Raw genomic sequence first — 18,019 nt, 5'->3', positions numbered from 1 at the left:
ATTTATTAGTCTCACAGCCTGAGAAAAGAAATTTACCCAGTCTGGCAATCCTAGTCCTGATGTTCCTGTACCTCCTCCCTGACGGTAGTGGGTCAAAGAGGTTGTGGTAGGGATCCTCAACAATGCTCCGGGCCCAATGCTCTTGTGTTTAAGAGACAAGAGAAAATCAGCAGATGCCGGAAGTCCAAGCAGCACACACAAAATGCTGGAGGAACCCATCAGGCCAGACAGAGTCTGTGGGAAAGTCAACAGTTGACGTTTCGGGCGATCGGTCCTGATGAGGGGTCTCCTTTCCATAGACGCTGCCTGGCCTGCTGGGTTCCTGCCGAGCGTTTTGCGTGTATCACTGCGATACGATGATGCATCTCGGAGAAAGTCACGAATTATAACCATCTCCTGAAGCTTCATTCACTCGGGGACGGTACAGTGTTACAAGTCCGGATCGCAGCCGGTGCCGATTTTGAACAAACTTTATCGGCAGCAGCAGCAGCAGCAGCAGCGTCGGCACTGAGGATTATGGGAAGGCGACGAGAGAGCGTCCTGATGGCGGCATCTTCACTAGGGAGCCGCAAAATGCTGTCCTGAATGGTAAGCGGTGCGGATAAGCGACTAGGGAGATGGCATTCGAAGCTCTTCAATCGCTGGAGGTACCCAAAGCCCGAGTGGCGAGACAATAAAAAACAAACGAAGCGTCCCTCCTGCCTGTTAATCTCACAGGCGCTCCGTCTCACAGTTTCCGATGAAAGAGAGCCCGTAAACTCTATAGCCCTCGCTTAATGTTAAGATTTAAATGCTCGTAAGGATATTGTCAAAACCCAAATATTTAAAATGTTGTTCTTGGCGAATGAGCAATGAGCCCCGATGGAATGGGAAAATAAATGTTTCATTGTGACTTTCTCGCTCCAGTCTGTTAAATTTACCGAACAGCAAAAAAAAATTGACAGATAGGAAGTATATGTAGAAAGAGAACCAGAATCAATGATTGTCAAAATTCATCCTTTAGAATTGGTGAAGTGAGAAAAACTACTATCGTATAAGCCCGGTGGGAGGGAGAATAAAAAAATGCGTGTGATCTGATGAAGGGCAAAACAATCGAGATGACACAAATGATTTCATTGTTCAGCTTAGCTTGCCAACCTGGGAAATTATAAACAGAGGAAAATGAATAAGGGTAATAGACAGGAGGAAGTGCTGGAGCAATAAGTTGTTGAATGAGGCATGAAATCAAAGAGAATGATGGAAATACTCATCAGACACACCTTTGAAAACAGAAAAGCTAAATGAATGTTGCATGTGCAACACAGAAAATGCTGGAGGAACTCAGTAGATTAGGCAGCATCTGTGCCAATGAATAAACTGCCAACATTTCAGGCCGAGACCCTTCTTGAGGACTGGAAAGGAAGGGGGAGGGGAAAGAGGACTAGCTAGGAGGTGATAGATGAAGCCAGTGAGTGGGAAAGGTAAAGGGCTGGAGAAGAAGGAATTTCATAGGAGAGGAGAGTGGACTATGGGAGAAGGGGGGCACTAGGGGGGGGGTGATAGGCAGGTGAGGAACAGAGGTAAGAGGCCAGAGTGGGATAGAAGAAGAGGGCAGGAGCAGGAAAGGAAATTACCAGAAGAAATTGATGTTCATGCCATCAAGTTGGAGGCTACCTAAACAAAATACAAGGTGTTGCTCCTCCAACCTGAGAGTGACCTCATTGTTGCAAAAGAGGAGGCATGGACCGACATGTCAGAACAGGAATGGGGATAGGAATTGAAATGGTTAGTCTCTGGGAATCTGAGATTTAGGTCATCTAATGTGATTTGAGAGAAAAGTGTTTTAAGAGGATCTGAGGAATAAGATTTTTTTTGCAGAGGGCAAATGATATCTGAAAGCATTTTAAGAAGGGACAGTCGGTTCAGATATTTAGACAGACTAAATAAGAATGCAGTCAAATGTGGTTAGTGTAGATGGGGTTAAAGGTGAGCACAGAGGCAGTGTGCATTAGGACCCATTTCTGTGTTGTACAACTCTATGATAACTTCTTTCTTCAAGGTTCATTGACCTGGTCTCATTTAATATTTTATCAACAGATGGAGTAGCGGGTTTTACATAGTTGAATAAAAATGGCTGCAGTGGAGAACCTAACTGCTGAGGCTGAGTCAACTGAAGGCGGAAACGAGAATAATTCTTCATTTGCCGAAATTCCATACATCAAGGTGGAGCCACATGCTGAAAATCTTGCAGAAGTGGCTCCTTCACAAAATGTTGCTATGGGAATGAAATTTGTTCTTCCCAATCGATTTGATATGAATGTTTGCTCTCGATTTGTGAAGTCTCTGAATGAGGAAGAAAGTAAGAATATTCAGGATCAGGTGAATTCTGACCTGGAAGTGGCCTCTGTATTATTTAAAGGTGGGTAATAGGCAAATATTTTAGATTGACTCTACGTTAGCATCCTTAACTAAAAAAGTACTGGTTAGTGTTTAGGTTCTGAACGTGTTCAGGATTAATGAAACAATATGCATGACTCCTTTCATATAATTGGCTGAAACAAAGAAAATATCAAAACAAAGGGAGAAAATTATTGATTATGGTACCACTGATCTAAGGAGGCAATTCCAATGGGTTTTATAGCTTGGGAAATCATTCTTTTAAAAAAAGTACAAGTAGATTTAAAAACTTTAGATAATGTGTGACAGTAATCTCAGTTAATCTTGGAAAAACCATAAATCATATGAACTAATTACCTGTTGGCAGGACTATGCATACATATCTGCAGAAGTGTATTTTGCACATCGTACAATGTACCACGCTTCTCATGTGTGTCTAAGAAGGAAGAGCTAACCAATGATAGCTCAATCATTTTGAAGTCATAGTTCTCATTTGATATGCCAAGTTTTTATTGTATTGGTTCATTTTTCAGGATGAAGGTGTCACTGGCAAAGCCAACATTCATTGTCCATTCCCTGAAATCTCGGAAACTGGGTAAACTGTTCAGCTCATCACCACCTTCTCAAGGGCAACTAGGGATGGGCAATAAATGCTGACTTAGCTGGTGATGCCCACATCCCGTAAACAAATAAATAAATATTTATCACCCTTTTCCCTTCCTGGACCAAGTTTCCATTCTGCAGCTCATGACTGACTTTAAAGTTAACATTTGTCCAAAACGTCAAATTTGTGAATAGCAGCATAAATTTTCATACAAGGATTTACATTTTCAGGTTTAAAATGCTTGTATTTTTTGCAGCTGAGTGCAATATACAAACTTCTCCTGGAATTCAAGTAAGGCACGTCTACACACCATCGGTAACCAAGCATTTCTCACCCATTAAACAGTCAACAACCCTGACTAACAAACATCGTGGAAATGAAATATCTGCAGCACCGTTACTCTTGCACTGTAAGTCTGATACTAATTTCATTTATTTGCACCAAAATTGCCTTTTACATACTGCGATACATAGTATTTAATAATGAAGGTAAATTTTTGCATGAATGAATGAAATTGTTTAGCTAAAATAGATTAGTGTCTTTTAAAAGAATGGGTAAAAATCTTTATTCTTTTAAATTAATAAATCACATTTTTTCTTTTATACATGTAATTGTCAGCTGACGATGTAGTTTTCCAGACTCCTATCTGTCATATTTGGCAGATATGCATACCATTAGCTCCACAGTGAAGTAAAGAAAATTTATAAAAGTAATTTGGTCCACTTTGGAGGAAAAGGAAGTAGTTTTGGCTGCTGATGAGGAAAGAAATTCTGTCATCGTGGCTTCTCTTGGAAATTTGATTTTGAGAATAAACTGTGTCAAATAAATGCTTTTATTTTCTATTGTGTATCTAATTTTAAATATATTGTTCTAGCTTTGTCTGTACATCAGCTGGCAGCACAAGGGGAATTGCTTTATTTGGCAAGCCGTATAGAGCAAGGTGAGTTCTTCACAACTTGACATGTTTTGTTGTATAAATCTGAGTTTTGTCGAACTCAGAGCATCATTTAGCACTAAAGTCAAGAGTGATTTAAGTTTCAGGGTTATTAATCTGTGGAATCCTTTCCTTCTCACACTGCCTCAATCCCTACAGGGCTCTGGGCATTTAGTCATTGAGTATATTCACGGCTGGAAATGATGGGCTTTTGAGATCAGCTGGGACAGTGGAGCTGAGATATAAGATCAGCCATCATCTTGTTAAATGGTAGAGCAGGCTCAAGGGATTTTCCACTCTTTCTATTTTTATGTCTGCAAAATGGAGTGAATACCTCTGTTTTATATAATTTCTAGACAATCTTCTAAACATGCAAGATGAGCAAGGGTTTACTCCACTCATGTGGGCAGCAGCTCATGGACAAATTGCAGTGGTGGAGTTTCTACTACAGAATGTAAGGACCTTATCTATGTTCTTTCTGTACTAACAGTATTTAATAACAGAAATATGTTACTGTTAGAATAGATCCAATAAAAGAAACAAGATAAATGTGAGAATATGTTATAGCGTTCATACTCCTCTGTGCAATTAGTAAAGTGTGTACAGTGGAGATTCCCTGTCCCTAAGGTTGATGGATACAATTTGTTGTAGAATTTGGAAAATGTTGGTTGCTTGGAGACCTCAAACTGTTGGTGTGCAGCCATCCCCACTGCACAATGGGTCATAATCTCAGTGTTTCTCACTGAAGCCCAGTAAGTGTAGTATATTAGTGCCAGTCTTCCAAGGGGTCAAGCTGCTCACCTGCCCTACTACATTCATGTTTTGGGAATTATTTTAATATATTTTTAGTTCTTTCATCAACTGGAGGTACTGATTCAAGAACCATTTTATAGCTACCAACCTAGATAGGTGTTTGGTGTGTGAGCTTAAGCAACATTATAAGCAGTATTTCCCCCACCACCATCCCTCCCTCTATTTTTTTAAGAACCGAAGGAAGGGGAATACTCTTTCTTCACTGAGACTAATTAAATCATGATTATATCTCTAGTAAGACTAATGTATTCAGCTGTGAATTTGGTATTCTCTATGAAATAAATATGCTGCTTAGTATTTTCACCTCTGAGGGGTTTAGAAACCAGGTGGATTTTTGCTGCTATTTTTCTTTTACCCTTGATATTCATTTGGGCAGTGAAAAGGCCACGGATGTCATTCAACAAAATGTACTGATGAATTGATGTGTAAAGAAGGTCTCATTTCTTTTTTCATCCTTTGGGATGTGAGTGCCTTTGGTAAGTTTTGAGCCACTGAGGATCATATAGTAAAGCAGTTCTTGCAGAACTATTAGAAAATAGAAATACAGTAATATTGGAATTGCACGCACCTGATAGAAGACAATGTTCACATGAGTTTTATGTCCTTGTCCATCTGGATTGTAGAAGTACCAATTTTGGGAGGTGTTGCTGGAAAAAACATAATAATCTGAACTCTAGTGGCATTGCCTTCCAGCAACCACATTGTCTCCCTTTGAAGCAGAAATAATTGCAGCCACTGGAGGAGCTTATCCCAATAGTCTCCCTCCAGCCTCACTGGGCTCTAATTCAGTCCCATTATACTGAAGTCTTTTGATGCTACGTCTAATTAATTACTTAATTACAGGGTCAGCTATTCTTATTTCTCCACTAGAATTTTTTTAGTCCATGGTTAGGTCAAGTATGCAACGAAGCGTGAAATTAAAATGGTGCAATTGGAATCGGGTTATCTATGGGTATTTATGATGTGATAAGACTATAAGTAACTCCAAATGACGGGCTGATGTAACTGTGATTAGCACGTTTGGATTTATCCTGCTTTTTGTTATTCAAGCTCATTGCTGAGCATTGCAATCACTGAAGAATAATTTAACTGGAGTTCAGCAAGGTGCTGAGCACATGTATCTAATGCTAACTTCAGCAATTTGGGTCTGTACTCCCAGCCTTCATTCTGTCCTGTGTACTCAATTTGATGTCTTTTTCCACATCCCCTCTTAAAGGATATCTTAGTTTTCCAACTACAGTATATTGAAACACAGACAGTTTAAAATTATGATTCATAAATATTTGATCGAAGAAATATTTAAATATTGTGTAGAATTTCATTTCTAACTAGGTTAATTTCTCATTCTAAAATAAATGCTCATGTTATTTTGTTACAAGGCATTATAAGTGCAGGTTTTTGCTTTGTTTGAAAAATGAAACTGACACTACACATTTATGTTTGAAAGGGAGGTGATCCACATCTTTTAGCAAATGGAAGGGAGAGTGCACTTTCACTGGCCAGCAGTAAAGGCTACTCAAACATTGTAAACATGCTGCTTGACTATGGGTGTAATGTAAATGAATATGACTGGGTAAGTGCCATCAGTATTTTATTCGTCAATAGTTTTCTTCATGTAGAAATCAAATAACATTTTGAACAAAATTTGAGCAAATTAAGTGCAATGAAAAACCTTCAGCTTGGAGCAATTTGTCATTGAATTTACTGTAATTTGTTTCTCTCTATTTGCTCATTCAAACCATATGTTCTGATGACGTAATGGAGAAACTTAGAGGTAGCTTTTGAGCCAAAAGCCTGAGGTCAATGAAATAATATCAACAAGGATAGTCATTTATGCGTATATCTCAGCAGTTTTTCATTTGAGATGTGAATGCTAGCTACATTTTCCCACTTTTCCAAGCTTAATACCTCTTAAGTATTTGTGGATTCAATGAGCGAGTGTGTGTAGTTGACAACAAATCTTTTGGCACTTGCATTCATCATACTGTAAATCTACAGCAATTTCTTCTTGAGTTATCATCAAATGTAGCAATTGCTGACAGAAGTATCTTGCACCTCCACAGGATGTGCTGTTGCAATCTTTATAGACGTTAAAATATTTAAGATATTGGAGCTGTAATTAATACTTCCCTCCGTAGAATTGCATTTCCTTCAAGTAGTATGAAAAACTCTGTCATCTGAAAAACTTTTCCAAATGTTTGTTACTTTTACCTCTATATTAATCCAACAACATTTTCAAACACTCTGCCTTCTTTAAGAGTTAATTATCAGTGGTGGGAATTTTTCATTTTCTACCTTTGAAAATTTGGGAATCTGATCACGGCTCTTGAACTCAATCCCATGGTTGATGAATGCCAACACACCATATACCTTAACAACACTGTCAACCTGCACAACAACTTTGTGTGTCCTACAGACACAGACCCCAAGATTTCTCAGATCCTGCACACTTCCAAGAGTCTTACCATTTATATTAAATTCTGTCTTCAAATTGGACCTTCCAAAATGATTCACTTCCCACTTACCTGGAAGTCCATCTGCCAATTCTCAGCCCAGTTCTGTATCATATTGATGTCCCACTGTAACCTCTGACAACCCTCCAGACTATGCACAACACTACCAACATTTGTGTCATCAGCATACTTACTAACCTACCCTTCTACTTCATCCAGGTCATTTATAAAAATCAGAAAGAGGAGGGGTCCCAGAACAGATCCCTGCGGAACACCACTGGTCACTGACCTCCGTGCAGAATACGAACCATCTACAACCACCCTTTACCTTCTGTGAGCAAGCCATTTCTGGATCCATAAAGCAAGGTCTCCTTGTATCCCATGCCTCCTTACTTTCTGAAGGAGCCTTGTATGGGGAACCTTATCAAATGCCTTATTGAAATCCGTATACACCACATCCACTGCTCTACCTTCATCAATGTGTTTTGTTACATCCTCAAAGAATTCAATCAGGCTCGTAAGGCACGACCTGCCCTTGACAAAGCCATGCTGACTTATCCCTAATCAGATGATGTCTCTCCAAATAACTCTCCAAAATGTTCCCTGGACATTTGCCATATTTCTGCCGTGCATTTCCCTGAGAACATCTGCTCCCAAGTTCCTTCCTGATAGCATCATATTTCCCCCATCCTAATTAAATGTTTTCCAAATTGTCTGCTCCTGTCCTTCTCCAGCGCTATGGTGAAGGAGGTAGAGTTGTGGTCACTACCTCAAAAATGCTCTCCCACCAAGAGATCTGACACCTGACCAGGTTCATTTCCCAGTACCAGATCAAGTACAGCCTCTTCTCTAGTTGGCTTATTTACATATTGCATCAGGAAACCTTCCTGAATTCACCTAACAAACTCCACCCCATCTAAACCCCTTGCACTAAGGCGATGCCAATCAATATTAGGAAAGTTAAAATCTCCCATCACAACAACCCTATTATTATTGCATCATTCCAGTATTTGCCTCCTTGTCTATTCCTCGATATCCCTTTTACTATTGGGGGGTCTATAAAAAACACCTATTAGAGTTATTGCCCCTTTCCTGTTTCTGACTTCCACCCACACTGACTCAATTGACCGTCCCTCCATGACTTCCTCCTTTTCTGCAGCCGTGACACTATCCTTAATTAGCAATGCCACAGTCCCACCTCTTTTGCCTCCCTCGCTGTTCTGTTTGAAATATCTAAAGCTAGAAACTTGGACCACGGTGCTCATTATATTCTTTTGGCTCCTTACCTTGAGGTAAGTGCAAGAAGTGCAGGCGAGTTCTTTGATCTTCATTCCTCAAGCAATATTATTAGGGTCGTTTGGTCAATAGTGCCGTGCTAATTATGGGAGTGTGTTATTCTGATATTGCCAGCTACATTTCACACTTCAAAAAGTGATAAGATTTTAAATATTTAATTGTCTGGAAACAAAACATTGCGTAAATGCAAGTTTTTTTTCCTTACCAAGTGTATGCTTACTGAGTGCACTGTTTACCAAGCTATTTTGAGAGCAATTAAAGTTTGGCCATGTTATAAATGAGAACTAGGTAAACAGGTTGCTTTGCCCAGAAGACCTCTGAACTTGCAAGATTCTTGCAGCAACTTTATAGCATTATAGTCATGCTACTCAAAGTAGCCATGGTGTTGATGTTGCACTTGTGAGAAATTATAAATCGATTACTCTGTTAAATGTATTAGGTTTCTTAAGTTTAAGTGCAATATTTAGTTCAGTCATAGCTTAAAGAAACTGCTCTTTTTCTTGGTTGCAGAATGGGGGAACTCCTTTGCTTTATGCTGTGCACGGAAATCATGTAAGATGTGTGGAGATGCTGTTGGGTAAGTCAGCCCAAAAATAAACTGATATCTAATTCTACAGCAGCAAACAATTGTACATGAGATTTTCAATGCATAGGTGTGAAAGGCAGGCATAACTTTTAAAACTACACATCGCTGCATGGTTTTCTTAAACATCGGGTCTAACTTTTTAATGGAGATTCAGGCAGCATTGTTGAGTTTACCTCAAAATGTTTGGGTGGTGGTATGGTTTTAATTTCAGTTGGAGCTTTGTTCTTCTGATTTCTATTATTTCCTCTGTACAGTACTCTGGAAAATTCTTAGGCACAGATATATATAGCTTGGGTGCCTAAGAGTTTTGCACAGTACTGTAGTAATTTTGTATATTGCACTGTACTGCTGCCACAAAGAAAAAACAAAATTCTTGACATAGGTGAATGGTGATAAACCTGATTCTGATATGGGTCTCTGTTGTGGACTGAGAATGGGAAGGGGGTAGGAAGAGAAGAATCATGGTAGGGAGAGGAGAGAGAGCAGGAAGCACCAGGGAGATATTCTGTAATGAAAAATAAATAAATTGTTCAGAATCAGATTACTTGCCTGGTGTCTCAGGGCTGAGTGTGTCTGCACCCACGCCATGCCACTCTCTGCCCCTGGCACTGGTACTCTGCCACCTGTCTCACACCTCTACCATGGCGCTCCACTCTCATCCTTTGCTCCTACCAAATTTACAAACTTGCTCTTAGCTCCACATTGATAAATACAGTATTTGTGCAAAAGTCTTAGGCACCGTATATATATATATATATATATATGTGTGTGTGTGTGTGTGTGTGTGTGTATGTGTGTGTGTATATATATATAAAGTTTTTGCATAGTATTGTATTTAATGTATCATGCAAATAAAATGTAGGTAACTGTTCGATTCATTGATGTTGGTGTATGATTGTGGTATCGCAGTTAAATTGTCAAACCAATAATTCAGATGTTTGTTGGGTAACTAACAAATGCCAGAGACCCAAGTTCAAACCTGATGTTAGAAGATGTAGAATTAAGATCCAGTTAATAATCTGCAACTTCCAAAATAATAACCACAAAATAATGACCACAAAACTATCGAATTGTTGCAAAAATTCAACCAGTTCATTGATGTACTTACTCCATCTGGCCTAAGTGTGAAGGCAGACCCAACTACATGATTGCCTCTTAAATATCCTCTGAAATGGTCAATGTGTCCTCTGAAATGATCAAATGAAGCCATTCTGTTTTACCAGAACTACTTGGATTGAAGTTCAAGACAGTGATTTTTTTTAACTCATTATGGATGTCCATTAATTGCTACCTATGCCAGTAACTCAAAGGTCTCAAAATAAAGTGAGGTTCATTTTGAAGTTCTTTTATTTATTGTTTGGTCTGACAATTTTTACCCACTTTACAGAATATGGTGCTGATCCAACTGCTGAAACTGATTCAGGATTTAATGCTATGGATATGGCGGTAGGGCTGGGTTTCAAAAATGGTAATTATTAAACTTAATTTTGTTTTGCAATTATCTTGTTTGATTAAGTACAGTTTATTTAAAAATGTTAATCAGCAATAACTAAAATACATCCCTCATTTATCAAATCAAGTAAAATTTTTAAGATGCATTTTTTATCTTAACAAAAAAAATTACTGATTGAAATTGTTTAAAATGAATTTCCTGTTGTGCTGTATAATTTTATTCCTCTTTTCATCCATGTGGCTTGACACTTGTATGTTCAGTGAGACTGCAAGTAGATCAAAGTGATTTCCTCTCCACCACCTTCACAATTTCATCAGCTTGCTATAGAAGCACTAAAACTGTATTTGACACCATGCAACTCAACTAGAGATCCCAGTGTCAGAAACATTCACATAAAACAAATAAATTTTTCAGTTGTTCGTCAGCCAACATTATACCTATGTTATTTATGAATATCTTGCAGGTAAGATAATATTTTGTATGTTTAAGTTTTAAATATGCCTGTGTTCATTTAGCTGTTTTAATGTATGCTCAGTCTTTGATATTGCACTGAAATAAACAGTTCTGTCAGTAGTCAGGGCCCAGTGTTTGGTTTAAATCAAGCTTTTAATGAGGCACACCAAGAGAATTTCAAAAATTGCTTTAATAAAATTAGGTTGATTATTATTGTCACATGCCAAGATGCAGTGAAAAGACTATCTAGCAAACCATCCATACAGATCAAATCATTACATGGTGCATCGAGGCAAAACAATGTAAACCAACTGAAATGTAAAAGCTACAGAGATAAACTGCAGTGCAGGTAAACAATAAATTGCAAGATCATAATAATAATAAGTACTTTGGCTGACTTCTGGTGAGACATGAGGCAAGATGGCAGCACAGCACTGAGTGCTGACATATAACCCTCCTTCTTCAAGTTCTTCAGGGCTCATAGATGGTCTTAATACAAGGTTGAGTTGGAGAAAGATCTAACTAAAGACATGACCTCAAAAAAAGATCGAAATTCAACCAGGAAACAAAATACCAACAGACGACACCAAGCTGGTGATTCATCCAAGGAGATAGCTATGCCAATTAAACAATGACAATGGAGATGGAATCACTGCAAGAAACGGTAGCCACACGCTAAAGGAGTCGCTGGAAAAGGCTCTCGACCCCATACAGAAGCATATGGCAGAGAATGGCAACATTCTCCAGTCGTTAAAGGAACAAGCAGACATTCACGCTAAAAAATTTAGCATGGTCTTCAACAAAATAGACAACATTCGGGTTAGCTTACGCAAAAATGAGGAAGTTTACGAACTCCTGTCTCACGGAGGTGACTAAGATATGGAAGAAGCTGAACAGGTTGGAGGACAGATCCAGGAGAAACAATGTGCGGCTGGTCAACTTACCGACAGGCGCTGAGGGCGACGATCCAAGAGGTTACCTCCAGAAGATGCTGCCTAATTGGATTCCAACACTCAAGTATTCCCACAGCACTCCATTGGAGATCGATAGAGCACATAGGATCTTTTCCAACAACACCTCAAGACTGCAGACCATGATTTTTAGGCTTCTACGGTACACTGACCGGCAGGCTATCCTGGAAGGCGTGAGGAAAGCCAAACCTACTCTCTCTAATGGCACCCAGCTGCCTACAGCCCCAGCATGATGCAGGAACGGCAGGGATACAAGGAGATCCACGCTGAGCTTCGGCAGAAGGGGATCGACTCGTTCCTCATATACCTGGCAATTTTGAGAGTGAATATCAAGGGCAGGAAGATGTCATTTAATTCAGCAGAGGAAGCAAAAGAAGCTCTGCAATCATCGGTGCTGGGAGATATGGAAGAAGACCCTGGGCAAAGTCCACACACCCCTCAGGAGGAGATGGAACTGCGTTAAGAGCTCAGACCAGCCTGTATGCACAATCCAACAGGCACAGGCAAGTTAACGTCCTGGGTGTGAAGTTTTCTGGTTATTCTTTTATTGGAAAGTCAATCCTTGCACTTTTGTATTTAGTTAATTAAGGGGCCAGTTTGTTTCTGACTATTGCAGGTCAGAGTTTTAAGGTAATGGCTCAGTTAACTTGTTAGTACAAGGATAACATGGTAAGGTGATATGAGTCCACCTAGATTTACTTTTTATCTTTTACTTCCTAAGGTGATACTTAATATACCCAAATATCATACTTTATCAAGAATGAAGCTGAAAAACAGCAGTTTGTTCTGAATAACTTTAGAACGTTATGTCTCCAGTAGACTTGATTACGTTCCTGGGCGCCAGATAAGACGTCACTGGCGCCATCCCTATGCGACGGTCTATTAAAGCAACAGTTTCTCGCAAGAGTTCTGTTGCGGTCTTGATTATGTGTTATACTATGTTTGAGACGGAAATGGTTTTAATTATATAGCTTAACGGGTTTGTCCAGGTTTTTTTTTCTTGTCTCTTTAATATGATTGCCTATGAGAACTGCTTTGCCTTTCTAATTTGTTGGTGCTGGGGGGGCGGGCGTGGTTAATGTTAATGTTCAGGGTCTGACATTGCTTAGTGTCACAGATGTTACAAGGTAAAGGGTTGAATGGGAGGGGTGGTGGGAAGGGGGTAACTCAGGGCTTCACCACCAATTTATATCAACAGATCCAGGGGAAGATGAGCAACACAGATAAATTAGAAACATCTTCGAAATGATGACTCCCACCTTTCCCTTACGGAAAAAACATGCAAAGTCTGGCTGGCAGGCCTGACTGCAGCTAAGAAGATTATAGTTCAGCATTGGAAACCTCCCCGTGATATTTCAAATACTCACTGGCTTTGGAGCTTTTTGGACATTTCTTACCTGGAACTTTCATCAGCAGGAGTAAATGATGCACGACCAAACTCAATATTAATGTGGACAATTTTGATATCTAACTTAAAAGGTCTTTTGTTAAAATAGGAATGCTTTGTCTGTGTATGCACTACTATTCAGTTGGTTGGTGGAGGGGAGAGGGGTTGGGGGAAAGAGGGGTGGAGGGGGAATGGTGATGAAGGTTGGGGGGTGGCTGGGTTAAACAGTCGAAATGTAATTGGCAACTGGTTGTATTGAATGTAATTTGTTGGTGTTGCAATAAGAAATATGTAATTTAAAAAAAGTACTTTATCGATCCCAAGTGGGAAATTATTTTGTTACAGCAGCAACATTTAAAAACACACTTAGCAATAGTAATAATATTAACTAATAATAAAGTACAGATTAATAATATACACAATAATAATTTACCAATGTGCAATAATTACAAAATAATAAAAACAGAAACTATTGCACTATGATATATGTTCTCCTGTCACACAGAGATGAACTGTTTATTGCATTTGGTAGGAAAGATTTTCTGTAATGATCCTTGTGACAAAGGAGCCGAATGAGCTGTTTAAAAGGGTGTTCTGCTGCTTATTCAGTAGGTCATGGAGACAATGTGCCTGATTGTCTGTAATGGATAAGTTTGTTTAATGACCTTCATAGATTGTGGGGTCAAGAAGCCATCTTACCATACAAGCGGTCCATTCAAATGTCTGATAACAGTGGGGTAGAAACTGACATTGAGCCTAGTGATACATGCTTTCAGGCCTTTGTATCTTGTCCAACAGAAGAAGAGAGAAGGTCCAGAGTGGGTGGGGTCTTTGATTATGCTGGCTGCTTCAATGAGGCTCTCAACCTCAACACCATTGATGTAGACAGGAGCATGTGCACTGCCCCTCTTAAAGTCATTGACCAACTCTTCTGTTGAAATTGAGGGAAAGGTTGTTTTCATGACTTCATGTCACTATCTCCTTCCTGTAATCCAATTCGTTACTTGAGATATGGTCCACTACGTTTGTATCATCTGCAAACTTGTTGATGGAGTCAGAGCAGAATCTGGACACTCAGTCACGAGTGTACAGGGAGGAGAGTAAGGGGCTGAAGGCACAACCTTATGGAGCACCAATATTTAAAACAATTATGGTGGAGGTGTTGCTGCTTATCCTTACTGACTGCCTTCTGTTGGTCAGATAGTCAAAAATCCAGTGGCAAAGGAAGGCATTGACTCCCAGGGTCTGGTGTTTGTTGATGAGTTTGCTTTGATTGAAGGTACATTGTAATCAATAAACACAAGTCTAATGTAGGTATCTTTATTCTACAGATGTCCCAAAGATGAGTGTAGAGCTAGGGAGATGATGTCTGCCATAGACCTGTTTCAGCAGTAGGAAAGTTGCAATGGGTCGAGGTTGTCTAGAAGGTTGCTTATTAGAATAATTATTTCAGCTACTTCATTCCCTCATAAACCTGAAAAATATGAGATTCATTTTATGAATATTTTTTGCAAGAAAGGTATGTTGTCATTTTTCCATTTGTAACAGCTATATTAGAATCATCGAACGCTACAGCACAGAAACAGGCCCCTTAGTCTACCTCATCCATGATGAATTGATTTTCTGCTTAGTCCCATTCACCTGCATCCAGACCATAGCCCTCCATATGCCTATCATCCATGTACCTATCCAAAATTCTCTTCAATGTTGCAATTGAACCTGCATCCACCATCTCCACTGGCAGCTCATTTCACACTCGCACCACCCCCTAAAGTGAAGAAACTCCCCCCTCAGATTCCCCTTAAATATTTTATCTTTCACTGTAAACCTATGACCTCTAGTTGTAGTCTCACCAGACCTCATGCTAAAAAGCCTGAATGCATTTACTCTATACACCTCAGAGAGTTGTATAGCTCTATAAGATCACCCCTCATTCTCTTACACTCCAGGGAATAAAGTCCCAACCTGATCAAAATGTCCCCATAACTGAGGTCCTCAAGTCCTGACAACACCCTTGTAAATTTTCTCTGCACTCTTTCAAGCTGTCTATCTTTCCTGTAGTAGGTGACCAAAATCACACACAATACTCCAAATTCTGCCTCATCACTGTCTTATACAATTTCAACATAACATTCCAACTCCTTTACTGGGAGCTCTGATTCATGAAGTCCAATGTGCCAAAAGCTCTCTTTATGACCCTGAATACCTGTGTCAGCACTTTCAAGGAATTATGGATATATATTTCCAAATGTCTTTGTTCTACTGCACACCTCAGTGTCCTATCTTTCACTTTGTCGGCCCTACACTAGTTTGTCCTGGCAAAATGCAATACCTCACACTTGTCTGCATTAAATTCCATCTGCATTTTTTAGCCCAATTTTCCACCTGGTCCTAATCACACTACAGGCAGCCTTTCTAGCTGTCCACTACACTGCCAGTCTTAGTGTCATCTGCATATCTGCTATCACCACATTTTTTTTATATTCTCCCTGTTTGTTCTTTGGTTACTTCATTCCCTTGCTAATAAGAATTGTTAAGTAGCCCTCATTAAGAAGTTATTCAAAGCTTGTTGATTATTATTTTCCATTTATTTCTCTTCTGATGAGTTTGTTGATCTGATCAATTAGATCTTTTTTCAATCTGTGCATGGTTTCATATATAGTATTTTCTGATTTTTTTCCCCAGATTTTCTGCATTGGGATTATTTTTTGCACTACTATTTGTATCTGGAAATAAGAACTTTGTATTTTCTAATTTGGTATTTTTTCACTTTTAGTTCAACAGGTTATTGAAGCCCATTTGCTGAAGTTGCTTTTTAACATTAGAGAATAGTGATGTGGTACTTCTAGCAATCTCAGCAGAATGAATCTTCACCTGCGTGGTCTGGATTTCTGAGAGAAAGCTCCAAAATTTTTATGTTTGACTATCGGCTAGTCAGCTTACTGATTGTTGCAATTTGTCCATGATCGGAAAAAAGAAAAAGATTAATCCTGATCCAACTTTGTATATGTAACGTGCTCAATATCTTCTGGTGAAGAAGATAAGACTAGTGAATATGATTAAAGACTTGCTTTGTAATTTATTGGGGGTATATTATACCATTTGCATTGGGCACTAATGAGCCCAATGCCATAAAGGGAAACCATATGTTGAAGTACTGTAAGATTGCACCAAGATTACTTTGGTCTAAAATAGAGGGAATAAAATTTCCTGAAGAAATAAATTATATTACATTTGCCTCTGTCATTATTGAATAGGAATCATAGTGAATATTGTTCAAGTTTTGTAAACCCGTTACTGATTTTTGGAACTCCATTGTCAAGCAAGAATTAAAACTTGGAGTGGTCAAACCATTGTGGGGGTGTGTGGAAATAAAGAAGGTATTTTATATTGACTGGTTTCATGTTGAAACTGACAATGGAAGTTAGAAACTACTTCAGCTATCCGCTTCAGGCTGATAATCTGATGCCTAAAGCAAAAAGAAAATCTATAGTGCTGATTAATGCCTGATCATTTTGCCTCACTGGTGGAACCTGAAATTATAGACCTTTCACAATGGATGAGGGAGGGGAAGAAACTGGCATTTTGCAAGTCTGCTCCTGAAATTAATGTAAACGAATACTCACTAGATGTAAGAGTCTAACAGTAATTTTTTTGCCAAATAATTATGCAAGTGATTTTGCTGGCTAGAAGAACCCTAGCTCCCAGTGATAGATCTATTTAAACAGCAGATGAGATACCCAAGTTCGCAGTAACCCCATATGAAATAGTCCATATACTGTTAAAGCAAAATATTACCTTGGTGCATTAACATTTACAAGAGTTTGAATTTTGAACATTAAAAATAAAAATGCATGATTTGAAATTTTGACTGTTCTAAAAACTTTAATCCTGTGTTCTCAGTAATGTGTTTCCATAGCACCTATACTAATCTGCATTGTGTGAATGAGTTTTGTTAATGTATTGTGGAGTTCAGGAACTAAAGAATTAAAAATTGAGATCCCAAATGCTAATTCCTTTAAAAGGCACCCTACTTAATAGTTTAGGTAATTTGAAAAGTTCCTGGACCAATATTAAACCAGAAAATTTAACAGTGTATGTAAATAAACTGACATTATTTTTAAAAACTTTAGAATTTAATCAAGAGTGATAGCTGTAACAATTGCAATGTCAGTTTCAAGGTGACATCAGATTGGTTCAAATCTAAACAATGGTTGATGCTTAAATCCATTTATTGGACTTTTGTTTTACAAGGCAATTAGATTCCATTTCCAGTTACGTTAATTGAAGAGATTATTTTTAATATTTTTCTCTGTTATTTATTTTTACCTGACAACAGTAAGCTTTGTTTACTAATTTGCTTGCCTGACTAAGTTGCTTTGTACTTGAGGGAGGATGGAGTATGCATGATTTATGTTGGGAAATCCATGGAAGAACTGTGGATGACCTCATCTAGTATATTTCAAATTGCGTGACCCTCCAAAGTTAGGACAAAATCTAACCAACAGGTTCAGAAATAATTTCAGGTTAATATTCTTTTGCAGCCTATTATTGTTGAAAACTTGTCTATTTGTTCTATTAAGTATTTGATCCAACTGTCCTTGCTAACATATTTTAAGCAATTGTATTTTATTAGGGATGCTTGTAAAAGTTAAAATTTTTATTAAAATTCTAAAGGTTTTTTATGTATGAA

General features: G+C 38.6%; 2 protein-coding genes across 6 annotated transcripts in view; one reads left to right on the top strand and one right to left on the bottom strand.

The window, feature by feature from the left end:
• Nucleotides 1-445, bottom strand: part of utp15 (UTP15 small subunit processome component) — a 52,348-nt gene extending 51,903 nt beyond the window's left edge. Inside the window, exon 1 of one of the 3 annotated variants that reach the window (XR_010018076.1) lies at nt 37-445. The gene's annotated coding sequence lies outside the window, so the exon portion shown is untranslated. The remainder of the gene's footprint in view (nt 1-36) is intronic. The other 2 variants (XM_063049231.1, XM_063049230.1) reach the window with 2 other exon arrangements.
• Nucleotides 446-515: 70 nt separating this feature from the next.
• On the top strand, nt 516-18,019 carry ankra2 (ankyrin repeat, family A (RFXANK-like), 2). 3 transcript variants are annotated; one of them, XM_063049233.1, is made up of 9 exons: nt 516-588; nt 2,077-2,398; nt 3,237-3,389; nt 3,855-3,920; nt 4,271-4,368; nt 6,175-6,300; nt 8,987-9,053; nt 10,450-10,530; nt 16,103-18,019. In XM_063049233.1, the coding sequence occupies exons 2-9, from the start codon at nt 2,110-2,112 to the stop codon at nt 16,156-16,158; spliced, it is 936 nt and encodes a 311-aa protein (XP_062905303.1). In that variant the 5' UTR covers nt 516-588; nt 2,077-2,109; the 3' UTR covers nt 16,159-18,019. The 3 variants fall into 3 exon arrangements, with proteins under 3 accessions (XP_062905303.1, XP_062905305.1, XP_062905304.1); XM_063049235.1 differs by lacking the exon at nt 16,103-18,019 and adding an exon at nt 13,138-13,475; XM_063049234.1 differs by having other exon boundaries at nt 524-647.

Source organism: Mobula hypostoma, chromosome 5 (assembly GCF_963921235.1).
Source record: "Mobula hypostoma chromosome 5, sMobHyp1.1, whole genome shotgun sequence".
In the NCBI taxonomy this organism is placed as follows: domain Eukaryota; kingdom Metazoa; phylum Chordata; class Chondrichthyes; order Myliobatiformes; family Myliobatidae; genus Mobula; species Mobula hypostoma.
This window is presented reverse-complemented; position numbering and strand designations above follow the sequence as displayed.